The 20,932-nt window shown below is 43.2% G+C and overlaps 1 protein-coding gene across 1 annotated transcript in view; it reads right to left on the bottom strand.

Moving 5' to 3' along the window:
• Positions 1-335: 335 nt before the first annotated feature.
• Positions 336-20,932, bottom strand: part of zmat4a (zinc finger, matrin-type 4a) — a gene marked incomplete at its 5' end in the record, with an annotated part of 106,783 nt that continues 86,186 nt past the window's right edge. The window contains 2 exon segments of the mRNA XM_084361051.1: positions 336-1,846; positions 20,194-20,290. Of these exon segments, the coding sequence (XP_084217177.1) occupies positions 1,819-1,846; positions 20,194-20,290 (125 nt within the window). The 3' untranslated portion in view covers positions 336-1,818.

A 20,932-nucleotide genomic window follows, 5' to 3' on the forward strand; every position in this document is an offset into this window, starting at 1 on the left:
ATCAGTTAGGCTGTAAACAAGCCAGCAGTTTAGCCAGCTCACCTAAAACCACTTCACCGGGAGGTCAAAGCGAAGGTGACACCCAGAGCGTCGGTAAAAAGCTCTCAGTGCACAGAAGGAAAACTGTGCACCAAGAAAACACAGGTAGATACGACTGTCTTACTACTTAACATCTTTTCTTACTCTTGTGATCAACAATCATTGATCTGAAGTCCAATTCTGAGGCGGTTCTGTAAATGGTTTTCTAATAAATATTAAATATAGCAACTTCTGTTAATCCAGTATCCATCAGTCCCGAGTGCGAGGAGACAAATAATTCAGCTCAGGATGGATGATCACAAATGTCCTCGAGGCCACATGTAGGTGAGCATGAACAAGGTTGTTGTCTGTGGACGTTCATGTGGCACAGACCAGGTGTTGGTTTGTCAGCAGGGTTACACAAAAACTACTGAACAGATTTTAACGAAACTTGGCTTGAGGACGGGTCTCAGTCCAGAACAGACCCGGTTAACTTTTGGTACAGATTCGGATAAATGGATGGATCCAGGAAGTTTTTCATTTTTCTTAATATCTCAGAGAATAATGTACAGATCTTGATTAAAGAAAAAAAGGCAATTTAGGTGATTGGTATCTATGAGTGAGGACTATTTAATACAGATCCTAATAAAAAATCCACATATGGGCGTGATTGAGTTGAAGGAGACTGTATGAGGGTTGAGGTTTCCGCTCTTCTGATTGACATCTTAGTTTTCTTCTGTTTTTGGATCAGCCAATCAGCTTGCACACTTCTGCACTTCATGTCGTTGAGATGTGGACGATCTTTGCACAAGAACTCTTTCAGCTTTAGACGTTTAGAGAGCTCGGAGCCGAACATCTGCCCCTTCATCTTCATGTTAGACTGAGTGAACATGAACCAGAGGATCTGAGGACTGTGGAGGAGGCTACAGGTCGTGTCCATGGATGGAGTTGGGGTAATAATTTTCTGTTCGCTTTACTTTACTAATTTAAAGTTTTGTTTTAAAGCCAGTCTGATCATCTGACTGCGAGTCTCTTCAGACCTCTTTATATCAATATCGTTGCGTTCCCAGATCTCAGTAATCACTTGGTGAGTGCGATGAGTGTCGGCTATAACTTCAGAACAAAATTGGACCTTAAATTGTAATCTGACTGAGCCTTTTAAAAGCTTTAAGAACTCATAACTGCATCATATTAACTCTGTTGGTCTCCTTTTTTAAAGCACTTTCAGAGCCACGGACAGAAGTCATTCACTGTTCAGTACAGCCCAGACAAGATCGTACCATCACAGCGTAAAGTAGGAGTCCAACCAGTGTCATTATTGCCATCAACCCCTTTTTAAGCTGCAAAGGGGGTTTAGCTCCACTGCAAGCATATATGCAATAAAAGCAGTATAGTTGAGTTGCATTGTGTGTGTACCATACAGCACGGTTAATGATCTCCGACTGTCAGTGGATAAAAAAAAAACACAGTACAGAGCTGCAGTGGGATGTCAAAGGTCGATGATTTAAGAGCGGCCAGCGATGCGGGAAAAAAAGGGTTTAAACTGTACTGTTTACTGACAGGTGAGGCAGTCGATGCAGTGCAGTGTTAGAAAAAAAATAAAAAATGTTGCTTTATTTTCCTCCTCGTCAGGGCGGCCGAGACAGAGACAGGAGAGAGAGAGAGAGAGAGAGAGAGAGAGAAATTGAAATGATGTGGAGGAGGGCAGAAGCAGGGCAGAGGCAGAAAAAAGCAGGGCAAGCTGACCACAGCTTGTCTGACATCAATCCAATAGTTGGTTTTTAAATCTTCGGCCCACGCTCACTGGACGCATATCTGATTCTTCAGGCTGTTGGACAAAAGACAAGAGAGAGAGACGGGAGAGGGTCGGGTTAATCAGGGACACACTGAACATCTCAACACAGTTAAACTCAGACTTATTTATAATACAACACAAGGTGTATTACAACGAGGTCATAATACAAACAAAGAAATATTAATTTTTTTTATTAACGAGCTGTTCTCGGAGGAAAATACGGTCCCAGAACACTGTTTGAAGCTAGAAAGGTGGCAGGGTCCGCCACATATACACAAGTTTGTGTATTCAGTCATGAAAACAAAGAGTTTGTTTATTTAGTTTGTTTAATCATAAAAAAAAATCAGTCGAAGAAGATTTACTACATAACGTACCTTTTAGGTGGCTAGCACTAGTAAAGTGTTTTTTCTTTAAGAGACAGGAGAGACTTTAAAAAAGGGGCTCGTCTGCTGCAACACGGTCAAACGCATCACAAACTGCAGTTTAAAGCTTCGACCGTGACTCGTTTTCAGAGACCTGTCCTCGCAAGAAAAACGACACCGTCAGAGGTTTTTAGAAAAATGCCCCCAAAAGATGTATGTGGACATTAAAGTGACAAAGAGCGCCACGGGTCGTTATATTTATGATTCTTGTCCGCACGTAGCAAAACAAGGAAGCGGTGTGATGTTGTTACAGAGCCACAGAGTCGGAGAGGTCAGGGCGGATGGATGGAGCAACAAAACGTCAAAGTAGATATTTTAACCACTAATGTTCATCAAGCTTTTGTCAAGTATTGGTGCCTGAACCGGTTCCAGCTGGTGTCACTGTCGGTGCCGCTGTCGCAAAGACAAACGGATAACTTTCTGTTTTCACAGGACAAAATGTGAGTTTATTCATTCAGTGAGTCTTTAAAGGAGACGTGAAAGCAGACAGAAACAGAAAGCTGACGGCCGATGCAGACAACATAGCAAAGTGAAAGTGAAGTTTATAGGGAACCAATCTAAAACCCAATCAATATTTACTTTACAACAATACTGAAGAAAGGAAAATAAATAAAACTACAGTATATATTGGTGTGAGATCAGAACCAGTATATCTGTGAAGCAATGATTTGTGACGGTGTTGGAACATCCTGACAGCTGATGCCTCGTGCCTTTCAGATCAGAAAAAGCTTGTGTTAATCTGTAGGGCAGACTTTGTCGTTTATTTGAGAGGACATCTTGAAGTGAAAACACTTGGCATTCATTAGACTAAAACAGAAAATAGGATCAAGCTTCCAGGGCAGAAAGGCTGAGCTGTGCATCGAAACTCTGTAAAACTTCTACCTACATGTCTTTATTTCAAACCGAGATCCGTGAAGTTTTCACATTCAGCCCACGCTGCATTGTCAACATAAATGTCTGCGAGCAGTGTTAGTCCCTCCGGTGTCGCCCCAGGAGTAACACTCATCATCAACACATTTGGGCTTTTGTGCGGTAGAAAGGAACAGAACTGTTCTGCAGCGTGAACGAACTGCTGCAGGTGAGCTGCTGCATAAATCAGCAAACTGTATTGTTCAATTTATCAGGGAATGAAATCACCTCAAAGGACGAAAAAAGTTCCCTGCGAGTTTAAAGAATCAATTATAATTGAGTTAAAAAGCTAAAGTCACTGTTGGAGGTGATTAGCTTCGGCAGCGGTTTAGAAAATACCTGGAGCTGTTTGGATGGATTGATAAACAATAATTACAGTTTTACATATCAGCAATTTCACTATGTAATCGAGGAGAGCGGCAAGTTTTATCCGCTGATCAAAAGATTTTAAAAAAATCCTCTTTTCACGTTTGCTTTCTGAGGGTTTTGTTCCTCTTCCTCTCTTCTAACAGCCGGTCAAGAGGTTGCTATCAAACCCCGCTGTTGTGTGATTGAATAGCTGCGTGGAAACATTTCATGTTACGCTCCAGCAGCCTGAAACCAAACGGACGTCCTCATCTTATCGGTTTCATCACTGCGCAGTCGCTGTCCTCATCTCTCCTCAGCGAGCAAGAACTCAATCACTCAACCCACAGAGGACCGTGTCAAGACGAGCCCTCGGCTGTCTGCCTCGTAGACAGTAGAAACAGCATCAGCGGTTGCCTGTGGTTTTAATAGCACAGATGGAAATAAATGGAGAGGAAAAACCTGCAGCGTGCCCCGGTGGGGATACACGGCGGCAGTGTAACCGGGGGCGGAAATGTGACAGATTGACAGTTAGCGTTGTTTTTGTTGTTACTGCACATAATCAATGCAGCTTCCTTCCTTTCTTTGAAATGGGAATTGCATGTTGTCTTCAGGTGAACTAAGCAGATTAATCAGTGTGTGTAGGGGCATCCCGCTGTGTGTGTCCCGCGAGGACAAAACGGCGTCAACACAACAAACTGTCACGCTTATTTTACCAGAGAGCTTAATGTGGCAGAACGCACCGATGCAGCAGAGATACAGGCAGACATCAACCTACACACACAGGGTGGTTTACTGAACTGGGTCTATTTTCTAACCCTAAACATTCAAGACGAACACAGAGCAGCTGTCACGGTTAAAGGTTAAGTTCACCCACCCTCATCTACACACACATCATGCCGATAAATTATCAGGTGAAGTTTCATGGTGCACAAAACATTTCTGGGACTTCACAGGGGAACAATGTTGCAGCGTTCTCCTAAACAACTGAAGCAGATGCATAAAATGGCCCCGTACAGCTCGCCCGGTGTTCTCGAGATCACAAATTGATCTACAAAGACGTTATCTGCACCTTTTTTTAATGCCAAAATCTGTTGTGTAGCTGCTAAGCTGCAGGTGCAGAAGCTCGACTACGTGTCCAGAGTGTAAATGACTTTCCGGATACTTAAGATTCACCAGGACGAGCTGTAAGGAGCCATTTCAAGGTTTTTTGGTTGTTTTTAAAATTTAAAAACAGTCAGAAAAAACTCCCCATCTACTTCAGTTGTTTAGGAAAACTCCAGGAAGTTCTTGTGGACTTTGAAACCTCACCTGACTTTGCATCAGCATGATGGGTGAGGAGATAATGTCTGAATTTTTCATTTTTGGGTGAACTCATCCTTTTAAGAACCAAAGCATACAGTGTCATCGAGCACAGGCGCATAGAAAGGATAATAAAATGTCTTTTATTAACTTTATTCTGGACACCTTGCTGCTTTAAATGCAGATGTAGCCCAGAAATATAGGTTAAAGCAACATTATGTAGAAATAGCAATGTAGGTGCTAACTACGAACAAACCTCATCACGTCAGAACAATGTTACATGTTGAAAACTTGCATCTGGACGTAAACGTGTGTGTAACGCTGTGATCCTGCCCTCCAGAAACAAGTGACAGAGACACCGTTCACACTATTACAAGACTCTGAGGCATCAACATGATTCTGAAGCTGTTATTTTAAAGATAAGAAAGTTGCTTTAACAAAACACGATGTAAACTTTGCAATCTCCTTTCCTGACTGGCACCTGTGTGACTGAAGCTGTGGCAGCACTTCTGTCACAGAGGAAAAAACATTTTTTTTTTGGGCATCCCACCTCTGTTGAATGAAAATCTCCCCGGACTGTCAAAGGAAACACAAAGCAGATGCTGTCTGTGTGCTGTAATCTCAGTTCAGTGATAAGACGGTGATGCAGTGAGGAGCAACAGTGCCGACAACGCTGTCAAGGTTACACGGCGCTTTCCATCAGCCTGTCCTCTGTCTCCATTACAGCTGACAGGAAGGCACATGGACGTCCCACCCCCCCTCCTGAGCTTGTGGTATTTTCCTGGTATTGAGGCACAACAAGAACATTTCCTGACTGTATGTATGAAATTGTAAATAATTCATAAATGTGTAGACAAGCGTAAAAGGTCGTGTGGAAAATCTGACAGAACGATAAGTTGAGCTTTATAGTTTGAACCTCCACGATTCATCAACTCATTCAGGAGCCGTGTGTGGAAGCTTAAAGCTGCAGTCATCAGTGTGACGTTGACGACGGGTCAAATGATTGTGTGTAACGTGAAACCACAGAGCGCTGACCAACTCTACAGTTCCTCTCAGCTCTACGGAGCTTCTGGTGTCGTTCTGCGCGTTTCTCACGTCTTCACTGTTTGTTTTCATTCCCGCTGCTTTTATCCACCGTCTTCCCAACGGCAGCAACGGCCGACATTTACCATAATGTGACAATGTCCTGTTTACTCAGCCAGTGTACTCTCATTTAGTTTGAGTGGTGTAAAATAAGCCAATCTGTATCTGGAGGAGCTGCACTCTTAGCCAATCAGAGATCACTTTGGGGGGAGTGGGAGAAAACGAGGTAGACTGAGACGGAGCAGACGAGCGCATGTTGGAGAAGTCGAAACTACGTTTAACGTGGAGCTGAACAATATTTGTAGACGGACGTACTTTCACAGTTTTGGCACAAATATCCTGCAGGTAAAACTCTTGTGTTTCTCGCAGTTCATCGACTCGTTTGTGCAGCCAAGTTATCTGCGTTTGGTGTTTTCATTAGGTTCGGAAAAAGTTTAAAGTTTAATACTAAAACGTGGATGTTTCAGCGAGCACGGTTGTGAGCTGTAGTTTCACTCTTTCCTGTTAGCAGAGTCAGATATTTACCTCTTCAGCTGATGGAGACTGAAAGCAAAGCTTAAAGGAGGATGAATATTGGACTTAAAATCACCAGATTAATAGAAATATGACTATAAATGAATGTTGCCTGGTAACTGTTAGATGAAATATTATATTTATTGTGATATAAAAAAGGTATCGGCAGACAGCATCTCCAGAGCAGAAACCACAGAAACAACCGTTAAGACCGCACGAAAAATGCACTTTTCTGGGAATAGCAGCGAAGGATTGCTTCCGTTTTACACTCCTCTGGTGTCATTATACGTATGAATACACACTCAATCATACATATACATTGCAGTCTTAATTATAGTGCATTCAGGATTAGGTGGAATCTCTTCTTTTCATAATTCCCAGATGAAACAACAGCAAAATGACTTCAAGGCATCATTACATTACATCAATTCTTCTTACATGAAGCCACATTTAATTTGATATACGACGCAGCTGGCAAACCCCAGTTAAAAACATTGGTGTGCTTCGACACGGGAGGTCCCAGGAGTTCAAATTTGTCTAATTTAGCACCTCATCACACCGGCGAGCAATCTTAACCGCAGACAGCTGGATTACAAGCCACCTCTGAGACCCGTCCTTACACTCGTCTGCTTCCTGTTGTGGTTAACGCGGCCTGTAAAGAAAGAGGCTGCCTGGTAAACAGCAGGTCAGAGGCTCCGTCCCCTCGGCAGTCGCCACCTTCTTCCCTGTTCACCTCTCAAAACATCAGACACACTCGCCACAACGCCTCAACAACAAATTTATGAGCCTCTGGAAAACTCTCTTGTTGGCTGTAAATACAGATGTACTTTTCTTTTCACGACAACCAGGAACATTTGAAAATAAAAAAAAATAAAAAACCTTTGTTGCCAACAGTTGTATTTAAGATTTAGGGTCTCTGATATGAATGTAGAAATTAGGTTCACAGTGGACTCAGATCAGCTGTGTGCAGGCTGTTGGAGACTGGCTCCTAATTAATGAGTGAAAGCAGCTTGGGGCGTTCCCCTCTCAGCCAATCAGGGTGTGACGACGGCCTCTTTGTGACGGCTTAAGAGAGGTGGGGAATGACACCCGGGTCAGACTGGTTCTGATTCTGTCCTGGGTTCACTGCAGACCTCATCCCAACAGACTGTCAGCCAGAAACTCTGCTCTGCTGAGATTTCTTTGCTGCTCCTGTTCTTTCTAGTTGTGTGTGACCGGCCTGACGCCTGCAGGTTTTCTTTAGTTTGTTCATCTTTAGTTCATCTTAACTTAATAAACTTCACTGTAACCTGTGTCGGCTCACATGAAACAGCTCGTGAAGATCCTTGGGATGTATTTACTGCAAAACCGATCGTCTCATCATGTTCATGGTTGTTTTCACTCTTTGTCTAAATCACTGGCTCAACCTGACCGCTACTTGTGATGTCAACAAAAAGCTTGGTGACGAGCTGATTAGTATTTCTTGAGCTACTGCTGCTCAGGGAACGCAGGAGAGGTTGAAGCCTGTCAGCTGGCTTATTCGTGGCAGCAGGGACGCTCTGTCACAGAAAATGAAACGTGCAGCTGAACTCAACGACGAGTGTAAAGGGTGTGACCTGTAGCGAGGTTGTTTTCTGCATTTATAAATCACTACTTATAAGAAGGTCAGTACCTAAATCTACATCTGTCTTGGAGGCCTTGACCGTGCAGACATACTGTACAGCACTTCTGCATATTGAGTGCTGTGACTCTTCGCCACCTCTGAATGACAGACAAAGACCTGGCTGTTTATTAAATTCCTCTGTAGCACAGCGTGGCGCTTCGCACGTTACTGATGAGCACTTTGAATAGATTAATCAGTCAAGTGAGCGCACTGACAAAAAAACATCTTAAGGCCTTCTTGGTGTCGGTGTCAAGTGCAGATTCAGTTGTTGAACTCGGAAAACAGATTTTTTTTTGTCTTGAGTATCTGAAATCCTTGCCGCAGTTTGCTTCGCTCTCTATTAAAATGTCAGCCCTCAAATGTGCATCCTCCCAAAACTTGACAGCAGGACAGGCTTTTAAAGACGCTCAGGGATGATACATGGCCTTAAGCCCAGCCTTCAAATGCTGCTGCTGCACACACACAAACACACACGTGTGCGCGCGCTCAGAGATTTAAAGTGAAGAGTAGAGTTTTTCAAAGCTACTGTATATCAAGGCTCCCAGCTTTCCTCTTAAGGCGAAGAGGGCTCTCATGAGTAATTCACCGTGCAGTGGGTGCAGGTTACACAGCTGCACGACCTCCAACGTCCCGGAGAAACCACACCACCCCGACTGCACCAACTCCTCGAACGTGGCTACTCTGCAACTTATGTATTCCTGTGGCGTGTGACAAATTGTGTCAGCACATTACTCTGGTGAAGCATTTTTCATGCATAATTCATCCCGGAGCCTACATTCCACATGGACATTTTCAAATCCCTTTGAAGTTAATTCCCTCTCTTCGTGATAAACAGCCTCGCTCGCTTCAGCTGTGTTGCGGCTTATGATGGTCTGTGTCGTCTGTGTCGGAGGAAGTCACCTGTCCGAAACACTTTCACTGTACAACGCTGAAGCGCCGGAGAGATTTACATCTGCTAATCCACCGTGCAGAAAAAACCTTACTGAGTACTTTGGTGTGTTTTTTTTTTTTTTCTTTTTGTACATTCGAGGAAAATTCAAGGACAGTGACACATGTTTTATACACATACACATACACACAAGTACAAGTGTGAGCCCTGAGTTTGAAAACAGCTCACACACGTCCTTAACGACTCTGTAAGGACACTCCCACACATGGTGGCGCTGGAAGTGAAGTCAGGGGATTACCAAGATCATTAAGATTCATCTTCTTGGAACCATGACTGTTTCAATTAATCTTGTAGATGTTGATTAATTGCACTGGATACATGCAAACCTGCCGGTGGGGCTGCATGGAAAGTCAGTAGGATTGATCCTCTGGGAATCATGAAGAAAGGTAAAATATTTTAAGGTAATCCATCCAGTAGTTGCTGAGATATTTCAGTCTGAACCCAAGTCGTGTACAGACTAATGACTTACATCGCCACCAAAAGAGCCAAGGCACTAGCTTAGCTATAAATGAGGAGCTAACAGCATCGATCGTGCCTCTGATTTAAAGTGGGACGTGTGGACAGATGGAGGTTGTATCGACGGGACACTAAACGTTCTGAGGTGGTCTCTGTGACTGTGGCAGACCCTAGTTAAAACCCTGTACCTAAGTACTATATATGCACATATGGACTGGCCTTCAGCAGTAAGAGATGATTTTCAGTATTATAAAACACAGAACAAAGCGAATACTTCCGGTGAAGTACAGGGAATTAACTGAACAAGGGTTGGCATCTCATCTAGCGCCAGTATCAGCCGGCCCTGGGGAGAATATTTGCAGAAGAAAAAATGGAGAAAGAGAAGAAGAAAGCAGGTGAACCGATTGGCACTTGCCCCACTTGGAGGTAGACAATCGCCTCCTCTGTAGCCAACTGGGTCCCTGAGTTATCTCCCTGTGCACCGGGGAATTAATCAGCGGCTTGATGGTTGGGGAAATGAGGCTGAATAATAAAAAGCATTACGATCTCTCTGTGGTGTGGCTTCCTTTTGTCCCTTTTTCCTACCCAACCCAAGATCATTGTCATGCCTGGGAGCTGCTCTCGTCATCAATACCCACCTACCTCGCACACATAAAGCGGTTTGTAAAAAAAAAAAACCCCTCCGCTGAGCAGATAATGGGTGCAAGGTGTAGAAATGGCCTGGCCATTCGCAGAGCTCCCGCTGTGCATTGTTGTAAATCAGAGAGCCATTACATCAGGAGATGAGTGCTACGAAAATATAGGCACTGAAAAATTTCCCCTGCCTCAGCTCTGGCTGTTTTTCTGCTTCAGCACACAATGCACTGTACATGCTCAATGTTTAGCCCTCCAGTCCTGCATAACCACAGGTACTCCAGCCCAGATAGCAAAAATTGTCACGGCCCAGATCTGGCCCACACCAGACACGTTCATGCGGCCCACATACAGCGTTGAATGATGACACTTGGACGGTCCACTCCTGGGGCAAGTGCAGAGTTTTATCCATATTGAATAAATCCACACCTCAAGATTTACATCCAGTGCCAAAGCTGGAAACCTGCCCTGTATGCTGCGAGACTGAGAGGTTGTTGAGATCGGAGAGGATGAGGTGTTTTCACATTAGGTACCATCGTTTCGAGTGTGGCTGCCCCTCATCCTCTCTCCCTCAGCGGTCAGCTTTCACATTATAAGTGTGGTTCTGAGTACACTTGTGTATGTACACAGTCCAATACAGTAGGTTTATAATCCGCAGTCCATCACACCTGACGCAAACCGTTGCCGGGTACCAGTTACGTATTTAACTTCAGTCTTTAACTTCCCTGTGCCAAGTTTTTACTCTTTATTCTACTTTACCTGACTTCCTCCTTTGCTGCTGTAATAACTACTATGGCCACTGATGGTCGCCGCCTGAAAAGATTGTAACTATGAGTCGTCATAAGCTTCAATTGTTGACCTATATGGTCGTTTTCTGTGATGAGGACTGCCTGGATATGTACAGTAAACATTGTTTGTGATAACCACAAATCTTGCCATGGTTCCCCCACAAGATATTATAAAAAGTGAGAATTTTGAAAACATTTGCAAACACCTGATTCTTTTTCCTGCACTTCTGTAACTAGACTGTTGCATCTCGAGCTGTTGTAACAAGTGAATCTCCCTGTTGTGGGATAAATAAAGCCAATCTAATCAAATTAGACATAAAAAAAACCTAAATCAATGTTCGTTAACACACGTCAGACAAAAAACACCTCCTCGTGTTGTTAGTAACAACAAATCCTACCAAAACTGTTACAGACCTCCGATTTGTATTTATGACAGTGGTGTTGCATCCAGAAACTGTGGGGGGGCGCCACATCGCACAAAATGCTAATTTCTACATCGTGTTGCTTTAAAATGGGACATAGTATATTGTTTGATGTTTTCCAAGGATGCCCCAATGGCCATTTTGTTTCTGCATCTAAATAAGCAGCAGTCAATTACCCAGCAGAGGCTGCAGCTCCACGACATCTGCACCAACCTCTGCGTGCTCGATGCAACCGGCTGAATCCTTCGCTTCCCTTTCAACAAAGTAAATATGTTGTCTGAATTGCAATGAGAGAAGCTGTCGAGGCTTATTAGAAGGCGTTCCTCCACGCTTTGAAGATGTGATCATTTGTATGCGCATGTTTTACTTGTTTTGAAATGGGTTGAACGGGAGGGAAGAAGCGACGCTGGTGGTGATTTGTGGCAGGCAGGATGGAGCCTCGAGGGGCTGATCGCTCCCTGAGCTGGCCTCTAACAGCGACTTCAACGCCTGAGAGAACAAGAAAGGGAAGACGGTGGATAGTCTATCAATGACGCCCAGAGGAATTCTGCATCGCCGGGTTGCTGCTGTCACTTATAGGCAGTCGGTGGGGAATTACTGTAAAATAACATGCGATCTTGAGACTTAGTGTTATGAATTTCACTGGTTTACATTCAAAATTCTGAAAACTGAGCAAAATAAATATGAGATTGTGAGAGAAGGGTGTTTATTTATTAATGACAACGAGAGTTTAACATTTCAGTGAATTAAACATCAACCAGATGACAAACTGCCTCAAGCTGCTGAGTGACGGAGAGAAGAGAGCTTCTCATTCTGTGCCTCAAGTTATAAAAATAAAAATGAACAACTGGGTTTTTAAATAACACTGAAAACTAATCGAATGGTGATCAGGATGAATTCAACAAGTATGTTACTCGAAGTATTTAAGTGGAAATACAACATCTCTTGACTATTTGATGGAGCTGAACCAGAACGTAAACAGTAACTTTTGTTCTTTAAAATGTACTGCGAACATAAATCCACAAACCAAACTAAAAAAAAATCATAATCATTTGAGCATAAAATTATATTTTCGATTAGTTTTTTAATCTTCCTAGTTCACGGCCTTTTGCCAGATAAGTCCTGTGAAGATTCTTAAATTGAATTCATTTAATATGACTTTGTTTTTCAAAAGACAGTTATTAGATCATGTTTTAAAAAACCTGCAGCGTAGTAAGATCAATCTGGAACTAAAGTTTTTGCAACATTAACTTTCTTGAGTAAGTTAAGTAAAAATACTTTACTTCAGTAAAGTATTTCAGGAATTATAATCAGGAGTTTACAAAAAAAAAAGACAACTCTTCCAGATAAACTGAATTCGGAGAAAATGACTAGAAAGTCAGGGATTTCAAAATACCTCAAAAATATTCTTTTTACTGATTTTCTGTAAATCACCTTATTTGTTTTTACATCAATGGCTGTGTGCGTCCCTTGGTTAACTAAACTATGGCCACAAATCCCCCTTCAGGGAGCCAAAGGATCCCCTATCCAGCAGAAACAATAAGGATTGTGTTGAGAAGTGAGCCGCGGATAAACCGCCAGTGAATTGGGAAACAGCGAATGAGCAAATTGCAGAGGAACAATTGGGAGGGAAATGTCATGCAGCCGAACTGAGCTGCAGAATCAATACGCCTGCCTCTGTGCTGTTTCTAAAAAAGGGGCATGTGTGATGTGTAGCTATTGGGTGTTAAAGTGGACAGATGAGAGCAGAGGCACTCAACACGAGGCACGACCGGGGAGACACAGGTAGGAATGCATCCAGGCTCTGGCATTACACTATCACATTCTGTTTCATGTGTCTCGGCTGAGCGTGGAGCGAACGAGCGGGACAAACAGAATAAATCCTGCTGCTGCTGTCAGACGGTACAACAAGCTGGACTTAACCCGGCTGAACACAATACATATTACAGTGTGTTCTCTTGGTGTAGCAGAGGACACAGCGTGAGTCACAGCACAGCACCTTTACACATAATCATGCCATCTCCCCAGTAACACCACCGTACTGAGTTAAAATGACACCATGAATTGGAACCCAATCCCTTCATTACATGTTTTTTTACTGAAGTTTGCTCTGTAACTGATTGGATTTCCCAGGATTTGTTTACGAATGTGGTACAAAAAACCAATAACGATTTGTTTTTCATGCAAAATTGGAATTATATATCGGGAAAGAAGAGGCCACATTTGGTAAAAACCTTCAGGGTTAAACTCCAGGTAGAATATCTGTGTCCCATGTTTGAGTAGTCGACATAAATAGATTATTTTGACAGTACGTCTCATGATGTATCCAACCGAGTTAGTTAGATAATGAAGATACCAAATGAACTACAACTTCATATATACTCCAAAAATTAAACCCACTGAAAGCTGAAGTGACCAACATGGATCATCTTGTCGCTGCTGGGAAACATTGGGTCCTGGAGTTCCTGTGGATGCCAAACCCACCACCCATCAAAACAAAGTACAACCCCTCATATATACCCAAGATGTTAGAGCATCTGTGGGACCAGAACAAGTCAAACCCACGGAGGCCCGACCTCACAACCCACACAACTCAAAGGATTCACTACCAATGCACCTTGGTGCCAGATACCACAGTACGCCCTCAAGCCTTGACCGGTCAAGGATGCTCAATCAGAATGGGGGCTCTGGGGAATCTGGAAGCCAGGTTGATGCCTTGAGCTGTTTGTCGAGATCCTTGGATTGATCCTGAGCAGGGTGGTGCACGTCCACATGAATACAAGGACATTTTCTCTGTTTTTCACTTCGCCTGTCAGTAGTTTTAATGGTGAATTAAGTGTGTTTGTATAGGACTTTTCCTCTAGAAGCACTTTCACACCCTGGCGACAGAGGCTGCCATGCAAGGCGGCACCCGCTCATCAGGAGCGATAACCATTCATCAGCACTCGCACGCCGATGGAAAAGCCATCCATCAGAAACAGATTGGGGTTAAGTATCTTGCCTTCGACGTCTAGACTGCAGGGGATCGAACCACTGACCCTCAGATTGGTGGACAACCGCTCTGCCTCCTGAGCCACGATGTTGTGGCTTATACTGATCTATTATATTGATGGCTTCCTAAACGATTCACAGCCAGCTTTTAAAATCATGTTCAAATAACCGTCTACTATCAGATTATCACGTGGTCTGTTTGCTTTCACACCACAATTGAACCGCAATGAGACCGATTAACCGCTGTCACAGCAGCGCTAGCGAATCACACTAACCAGGCAAATGCAGCAGAGTTTGTTTTGACTAAATCAAACAGGTTAGTTGTGACATCATCCTAATTACAGCCTCACAGAGCTGCCAACATGACTGTAGACTTTCTCGTGCAAGTGATATTTCAGGTGCTGGCGGATCAGGATAAAGGGGTTTTGATATTCCAGCCTTGATTTGAAGCCATGGATTTGCATGAATTGATGAGATTCAGCACAGAATTATAGTGTGCACATCAGTCGGAGTGGATAATTATTATTAGACAGAGGCAAAACGTCTGTAGACATTAATTATGTATGACTTACCATTTCCTGAATATTTTCTTTCCAATTGAGTGCTTCACTGTCACAATATGCCACAGCTACTATCAAATCTGGACGGTAAGAAACGCTTCACATTAGCGATTATTCAGGCTTCCTGCTGGTCGAGGTCGATGCATTCGACTGAAAGCAAACAGTGTGTTTTCCCACAAATGAGTCGAGTTTTCTAAGTTTTTTTCAAGTGGCCAGAGGTCAAGAAAACAACTCACCGGTGAGAAAAACAATGCATTTACAGTCACAGTGTCTTTTTTTCCCCCACAACAGCAGCCTCAGAAGAATGGATGTCAGACTCGCGAGGTAAGAATACTAAACAGTTACCTTCAGGTATCGACTCTCAGCAGCGTAGTTACACTGCACAGGGCTGAAACCGTTCAACTGCTCTGTCAAAGGCGCAACACATCCTCATCCTGCAGCAGTGATGGCAGACAGTATGTGGCTAATCAGTTTTCCGCAGCCTATTAGCATACTCTGATCTAAAACCACCATACATACACGTGTGTCTGTGTTCATGCATGTAGGATGTACACACACACACACGTAGCGGCCCGTGATGGATGGCTATCCTGGGAAGAGGTGATGGCACACTAATTACACTGTCAGCTTGAGTTGACCTATCGATAGCAGCGGAGTTGAATACACTGCAGGATTGCTCACATTAACAAGTAATTTGTCTTGTATTCAGTTTTAATGTGATAACTTGAAGCTCGGGTCGGTAAGTATCTTTGTTATATTTGTAGAAAAGACACTAAAGACACCGCGGGGGCACAAGAATGAGAGGAGAGTGCAGCCAAAACAACAGCCATGTTCGTCGTGTTCGTTCATTATGATAATTAGATGTTTGCTTACATGTGAGTGAGACGTGAGGTAGTTGGATATGGTTAGCGATGGTTCAGCAGTGTGCTAACTCAGTAGCACTGAGTCCCCCGAGGCGAAGAACGACTCACTCATCCACCAAAAATCCATTTGCATTGGAGTATTTTTAAATGCTTACAGCACATTTGTGATTAGTTTTGATTAATTCATTACAAAGCTTGTAATCAATTCCATCATTTTTTTTAATCACTTCACAGCCCTGAATAACATTTCAAATTGAACTCTGGTGTTTTCATTAAACGGCTGCCAGCACAGATAGAGAAGTTAATCAGTGATGGACAGACAGCAGACAGGTAGCACCGCTTCCTCTTCTGCAACACTGTTTTAAAATATGGAAAATCATGAACAGGCCAACCGTCAGATTATAAGTTGTTTCCGTCTGTCTGAGGAACATTAGCTTTGTATCTATCGTGTCAGCTCCTGAAAGAAGTCATGGACGTACAAAGATGTCGCTCATCTAACTGGAAGTCTGACTGAAGTCAGTGTCACTGCTTTCAATTTTGGCTGGTAAAAAGATGCTTTGTACTGCAGGAGGATTGGATTGACTTTTTTGGATATCTGAAGGTGTGTTCAAGGTTAAACTACTTGTTCAGTTGCTCTTTAAACTGGTATTAGACAACTTGGAGTAAATACTGATAGCACAGTGTGGTAGAAAATAAATGACACCATCCCTATATATCTTTTCCAGTTTTAGGTTGAATTATGATAAAAGGAAGAGAGTTTGCCATTGTGCAATAAAACCAGGAAGGATTGTTTTCCCCGGTCACAATCCTCAGGTAACGGTGGAACAACTGGAATAACTGTGGAGACTCTACACTGCAAAAGAAAAAGAAACCAGCTGATCTATTTTTTGAATTAAGATTTTTATGAAAAATCAGCATCTTTATCAATAGGCTCCATGTAGAGTCTGCAGTTTTTTCAATAGCTTCCTATACTGGTTGAATGAGACACACCTCTTTATGTTGGATTTTGTTGCTTCTGTTATTTTTCTACCAATATTTTTATGAAAAATCATCATTTTTGATTCACTTGATGAAAAGCTCTGTTGTTGTGTCCAAGTCTGTTTCCTCTCACCACCGGGACTTGAGACGGTTCAAAACCGGCGTTCTTTCTACAAAACTTCACAAAGTTCAGCGTTTCTTTTTTCAAAAACATCACTTCAACATCAGGGTTGGTGTGATGCCATTATCCACTGAGGAATGCTGCAGACATGAATGTTAAACTGTAATCTCCAGAGCCTTTAGTTTAACCTGTTGGCTTGTCCTGCTTGGTTGTTAGTTGCTTGTGAGTATGTTTTTCCTCTGTAAGCAGCAGCAACAATATCACAGCCAATAACATTTCCCCTTCCACGCTGAACCTGTTAGTAAAATGACTTAATACTCGTCCTGTCAAGAGAACAAAGATCAGCACTTGATAACACCATGGATCGCTGGATTGACTGTTAAGCGATCCATCCAATATTTATTTTGCTTGGTGAATGGAGGGAGACAGACTCTACTACAGGTTTAGAAACTGTGGAGACTGTAAGGAGGTGGAGAAGGTGGTGTGGGGGAATACCATAAAACTAAATCAAACTAGTAATTCGTAAAGACAGACTCCATTAGGTTAGAGTTTCCTGCTTTGGATGCATCAGGGTTGTTGCACTCGTCTAGCCGGCTCGTTAGAGGAGTTATCGATCACACTTCTCATTAGTACACCTGTCATGAACGGGTCATTTGTTCCCCTCCTGACTCAAAATTGAATTTTCCTGCCCCTCAGTTCATCTGAGCAAAGAAACAGTCATGTAGCCGTGCAACTTGTGAGCTTTGTTCAATGTGACCCTCTTCATATTGATGTGATATTATCACACACACACACACACACACACACAGACACACACAGACACACACACACACACACACACACACACACACACACACACCACCCTGCTCACACTACAACCTTAGCTGACCTGGTAAAACATGCAAATATCATGTATTGACTGTAAAGAGGATGTTAATAGTTTCATCACAACCCACAAATGTATCTTGTGTCTACATGAAAATAATGCACTCTCAGATTATTTCCTGTGTTTTAACATTGTCTTGACTCACATTATTTACATGTTTTGGCCACTTGGGGTCATTGCAACAAGCTGTAAACGCAACACTGACATGTTATCTCTGGATGCACGGGGCCGGCGCACTTTGGCCCCACTCCGGAGAAAGTCTCGGTTCAAATCAGCACGACATGGTTTGACTCGGCGTGACCGTGGAAAATGCCCAAATGTCCTCGTTTGGCTCGACTGTTAAGTATTTATCCTGTTTATAGCATCTTCCTGTGTGTCCTGCCTTTGCTCTGTCCGTCAAAGCACTTTGTAAACTCTGCTTTTTAAAGACGCTCTATAAATAAAGTTATTATTAATCGAGCAGCCATACAAGGACAAGCTTTCCAGTTCCCATTCACTCCTGTTAGGCTCAGATAGACTGTAAATGCCACTGTGATAAAGACACCAGACACTTTCAATATTATTCTCTGGAGTTTTTTTTTTTAAGAACAGATAAGCCTTTATTCACTTCGTGTAAACCAGCATTAAGCAAATGACCTCAATAGACCGGAGGCACCTTTTGTGGGCTATGTGGATGAAGTCAGGCTGGTTGGGGTGGAGGTGGAGGCTCGGGGGCTCACGTGTGGTCTGAATTGCCTGCGAGAGCTTTGTCCTGCTGCGGGTGTGTGTGTGTGTGTGTGTGTGTGTGTGTGTGTGTGTGTGTGTGTGTGTGTGTGTGTGTGTGTGTGTGTGACAGTGTGACGGGATCTGCATGGAGCCCCAGTTGCTCCGACAAGGCGGTGCAGCCATCCGTGACTAAAGCACGGGGCTGTTAAACGGCATGTCACGTCTCCTGATGCCAGCAATCCCCGTGGATGTGTGCAGCCAGAAACTGGCCAACAGGGGGAATTAATTCCAGGACATGTACCATGGAGGCCCCCTTCACTTCACACCTACTGCCTGAGACCCACGCAAAAAAACACAGTTTACAGTCCTCTTATTCCTGCTGAAGCTGCTTTAGGTCGAGTAACCAGTGCAGAGGAGACGGCGAGGAAATAGAAGAATAAATAAGCAGACGTGGGAGTTCAGTGTGAAGAAAAAAGCACTTCACATGTCAAGTTTTGAAGGACATCACTCCCCCTGAAGTCACCTGACATCGTGTCAGCTGCTGCTGGCCGTTTTTCATTTGACTTTTCGTGTCTAGTGAGCAACAACTGAACATTTAACTGACCAGCATTCACTTCTTTTTACATCAACATTAGGGACTTTTTGCTCCCTGCGATGCCCGCGTCATGGTAACGCAAATATCCTGCCATCATACCATCTGATAGACGGGATGGCATCATGGAAATACTTAAGTGTCTTTCTAAAAACTCAATCTATCCCTTAAGATTTTCTGTCTTGCTGTAATACGAAGCCTGATTGCTTTCATTGACTGAACAAGCACAGCATCTACACGAGGGGTCGACCGATTATCTGTATCAGCGTTTTATTTTCCTGATTGCCGATAAGCTCTCTAAAAAACAGTGTGCTACTTTCGCTCTGCCAGCAACACTACTCTCATTGGCTATTATTTCTTGTGACTTGTAACCAATCAACACTGACGGCTCTGTGCCACTGACAGGCACAGAGACACGGCAGAGACGGGGTAAAAGTACATGTGATCGAGCCGTGATTTGTGTTTTGATGAGCAGGTATTTACTTGGTGTGAACTGCGTCAGTATTTAGAATAAAACATCAAGCTTGCTGTTTTTTTAATGATGTGTTTTGTGATTTTAAAACAGACAGGGCCTGAACAGAGGGGTACCCAGATGAAATATTACAGCCAGCGTCACTTTAGCACCAGTTTTTGGGTGGAAACTTGTAGATTTGTTTAATGGTGCTTGAAATTTCAGAAAGCTTCATTGCGGTATTCATTTACGGTACCTGTTGTGACTGGCAGGGGAACCGGCTGTGTTCAGTTTTTTAAAATGAGCTTTTGTTTTATAGCTTGTTTCTCGACAGAAGTCTGCTGGAGAGCGACTTCCAGCGGGCTGCGTTGTTTGTTGTGACTATACTGTTAAAGCTTGTTGATTCACAGCTTGAGTTTGGCTCCTGCCGGCGCCGCAGCCTCCAGGTAGCTTTAGTATAAAAGCAGGAAAAGGCTCAATTAGAGAATTTTCTTTCAAATTGTATACTGAGTGCCCTCAGCGAAACCGAACTCATCAGTTATTCCTGTCTCGGTAATGCAGCTCTCTACAATACTATCATCGTGCAACGCAGAACGAAATGCATGTGAGGAGCAAAGGCTTCTCTGTAGGATGCACGAGGTTTCAAGGCTGCAGATGAAAGCAAAAAGAAAACAACATATTTTGAGCGGAGCGTTTAGCACTGCGGCATTAATAGTTAGAATTGGAAAATGGCTCTGGTGCTGCAGTGAACGGTGGCGTAACCACTCACTTGTTTTGGTGCTTTGAGCCCTGCAGATGTGCATGGTACTGTGCCACCGAGTTCAGTGTGACGCTGCAGACTTCACAGCTGTAGCTCCGTTTCAGACCTGGAATTGAACAGAAAACACACGTTACATAAAGAAATACAGGACATGAGGACAAGCAGTCTGCTGTGAGGAGTATAAATAACAATCATCTCATAATTTCACGTCATTATTCAGTACAACAGTAGGATTCACGCTGACCCACGCACAATAGATACAGAATCAATCCGACCAGAGCAATTCCTCCACGCAGATACATTTCAGTCTCACTGCAGGTGAGTATTCCTGTGTGTCAAGTCTGACACAGCTGTAAAAAGGCTGCTGGTGATGAAGTGTGAAAAATCAATGGAACCATAAACAATGACATTTCATTCATTTCAAATCCCGGGGAAATAAATGTCACAGCTGAATCTGAGAGCTTGTTCTTCAGACACTTATGCTCCAGTTTTTTTTTTTTCAGATAGAGAAATTTTTCTATGTACTTGAACACAATTGAAGCAAATCTACCGAGGATGACTGATGATACACCAACCCGGCCTCAAACACACCTTTAAGCCTGTGTTTAGATGACAGGTCTTCAGTGTGTAGGCATGCTAACATGTGCAAATTAGCAATAAACACGTGAGGTTGAGGCTGACGGAGATGTTGTTGGTTTTGACCTGATGTCAGGTGTTTACCGTACCAAAGTCATTAAAATTGATCCTG

Source organism: Pagrus pagrus (genome assembly GCF_965226575.1).
Source record: "Pagrus pagrus genome assembly, chromosome: 8".
Taxonomy (NCBI): domain Eukaryota; kingdom Metazoa; phylum Chordata; class Actinopteri; order Spariformes; family Sparidae; genus Pagrus; species Pagrus pagrus.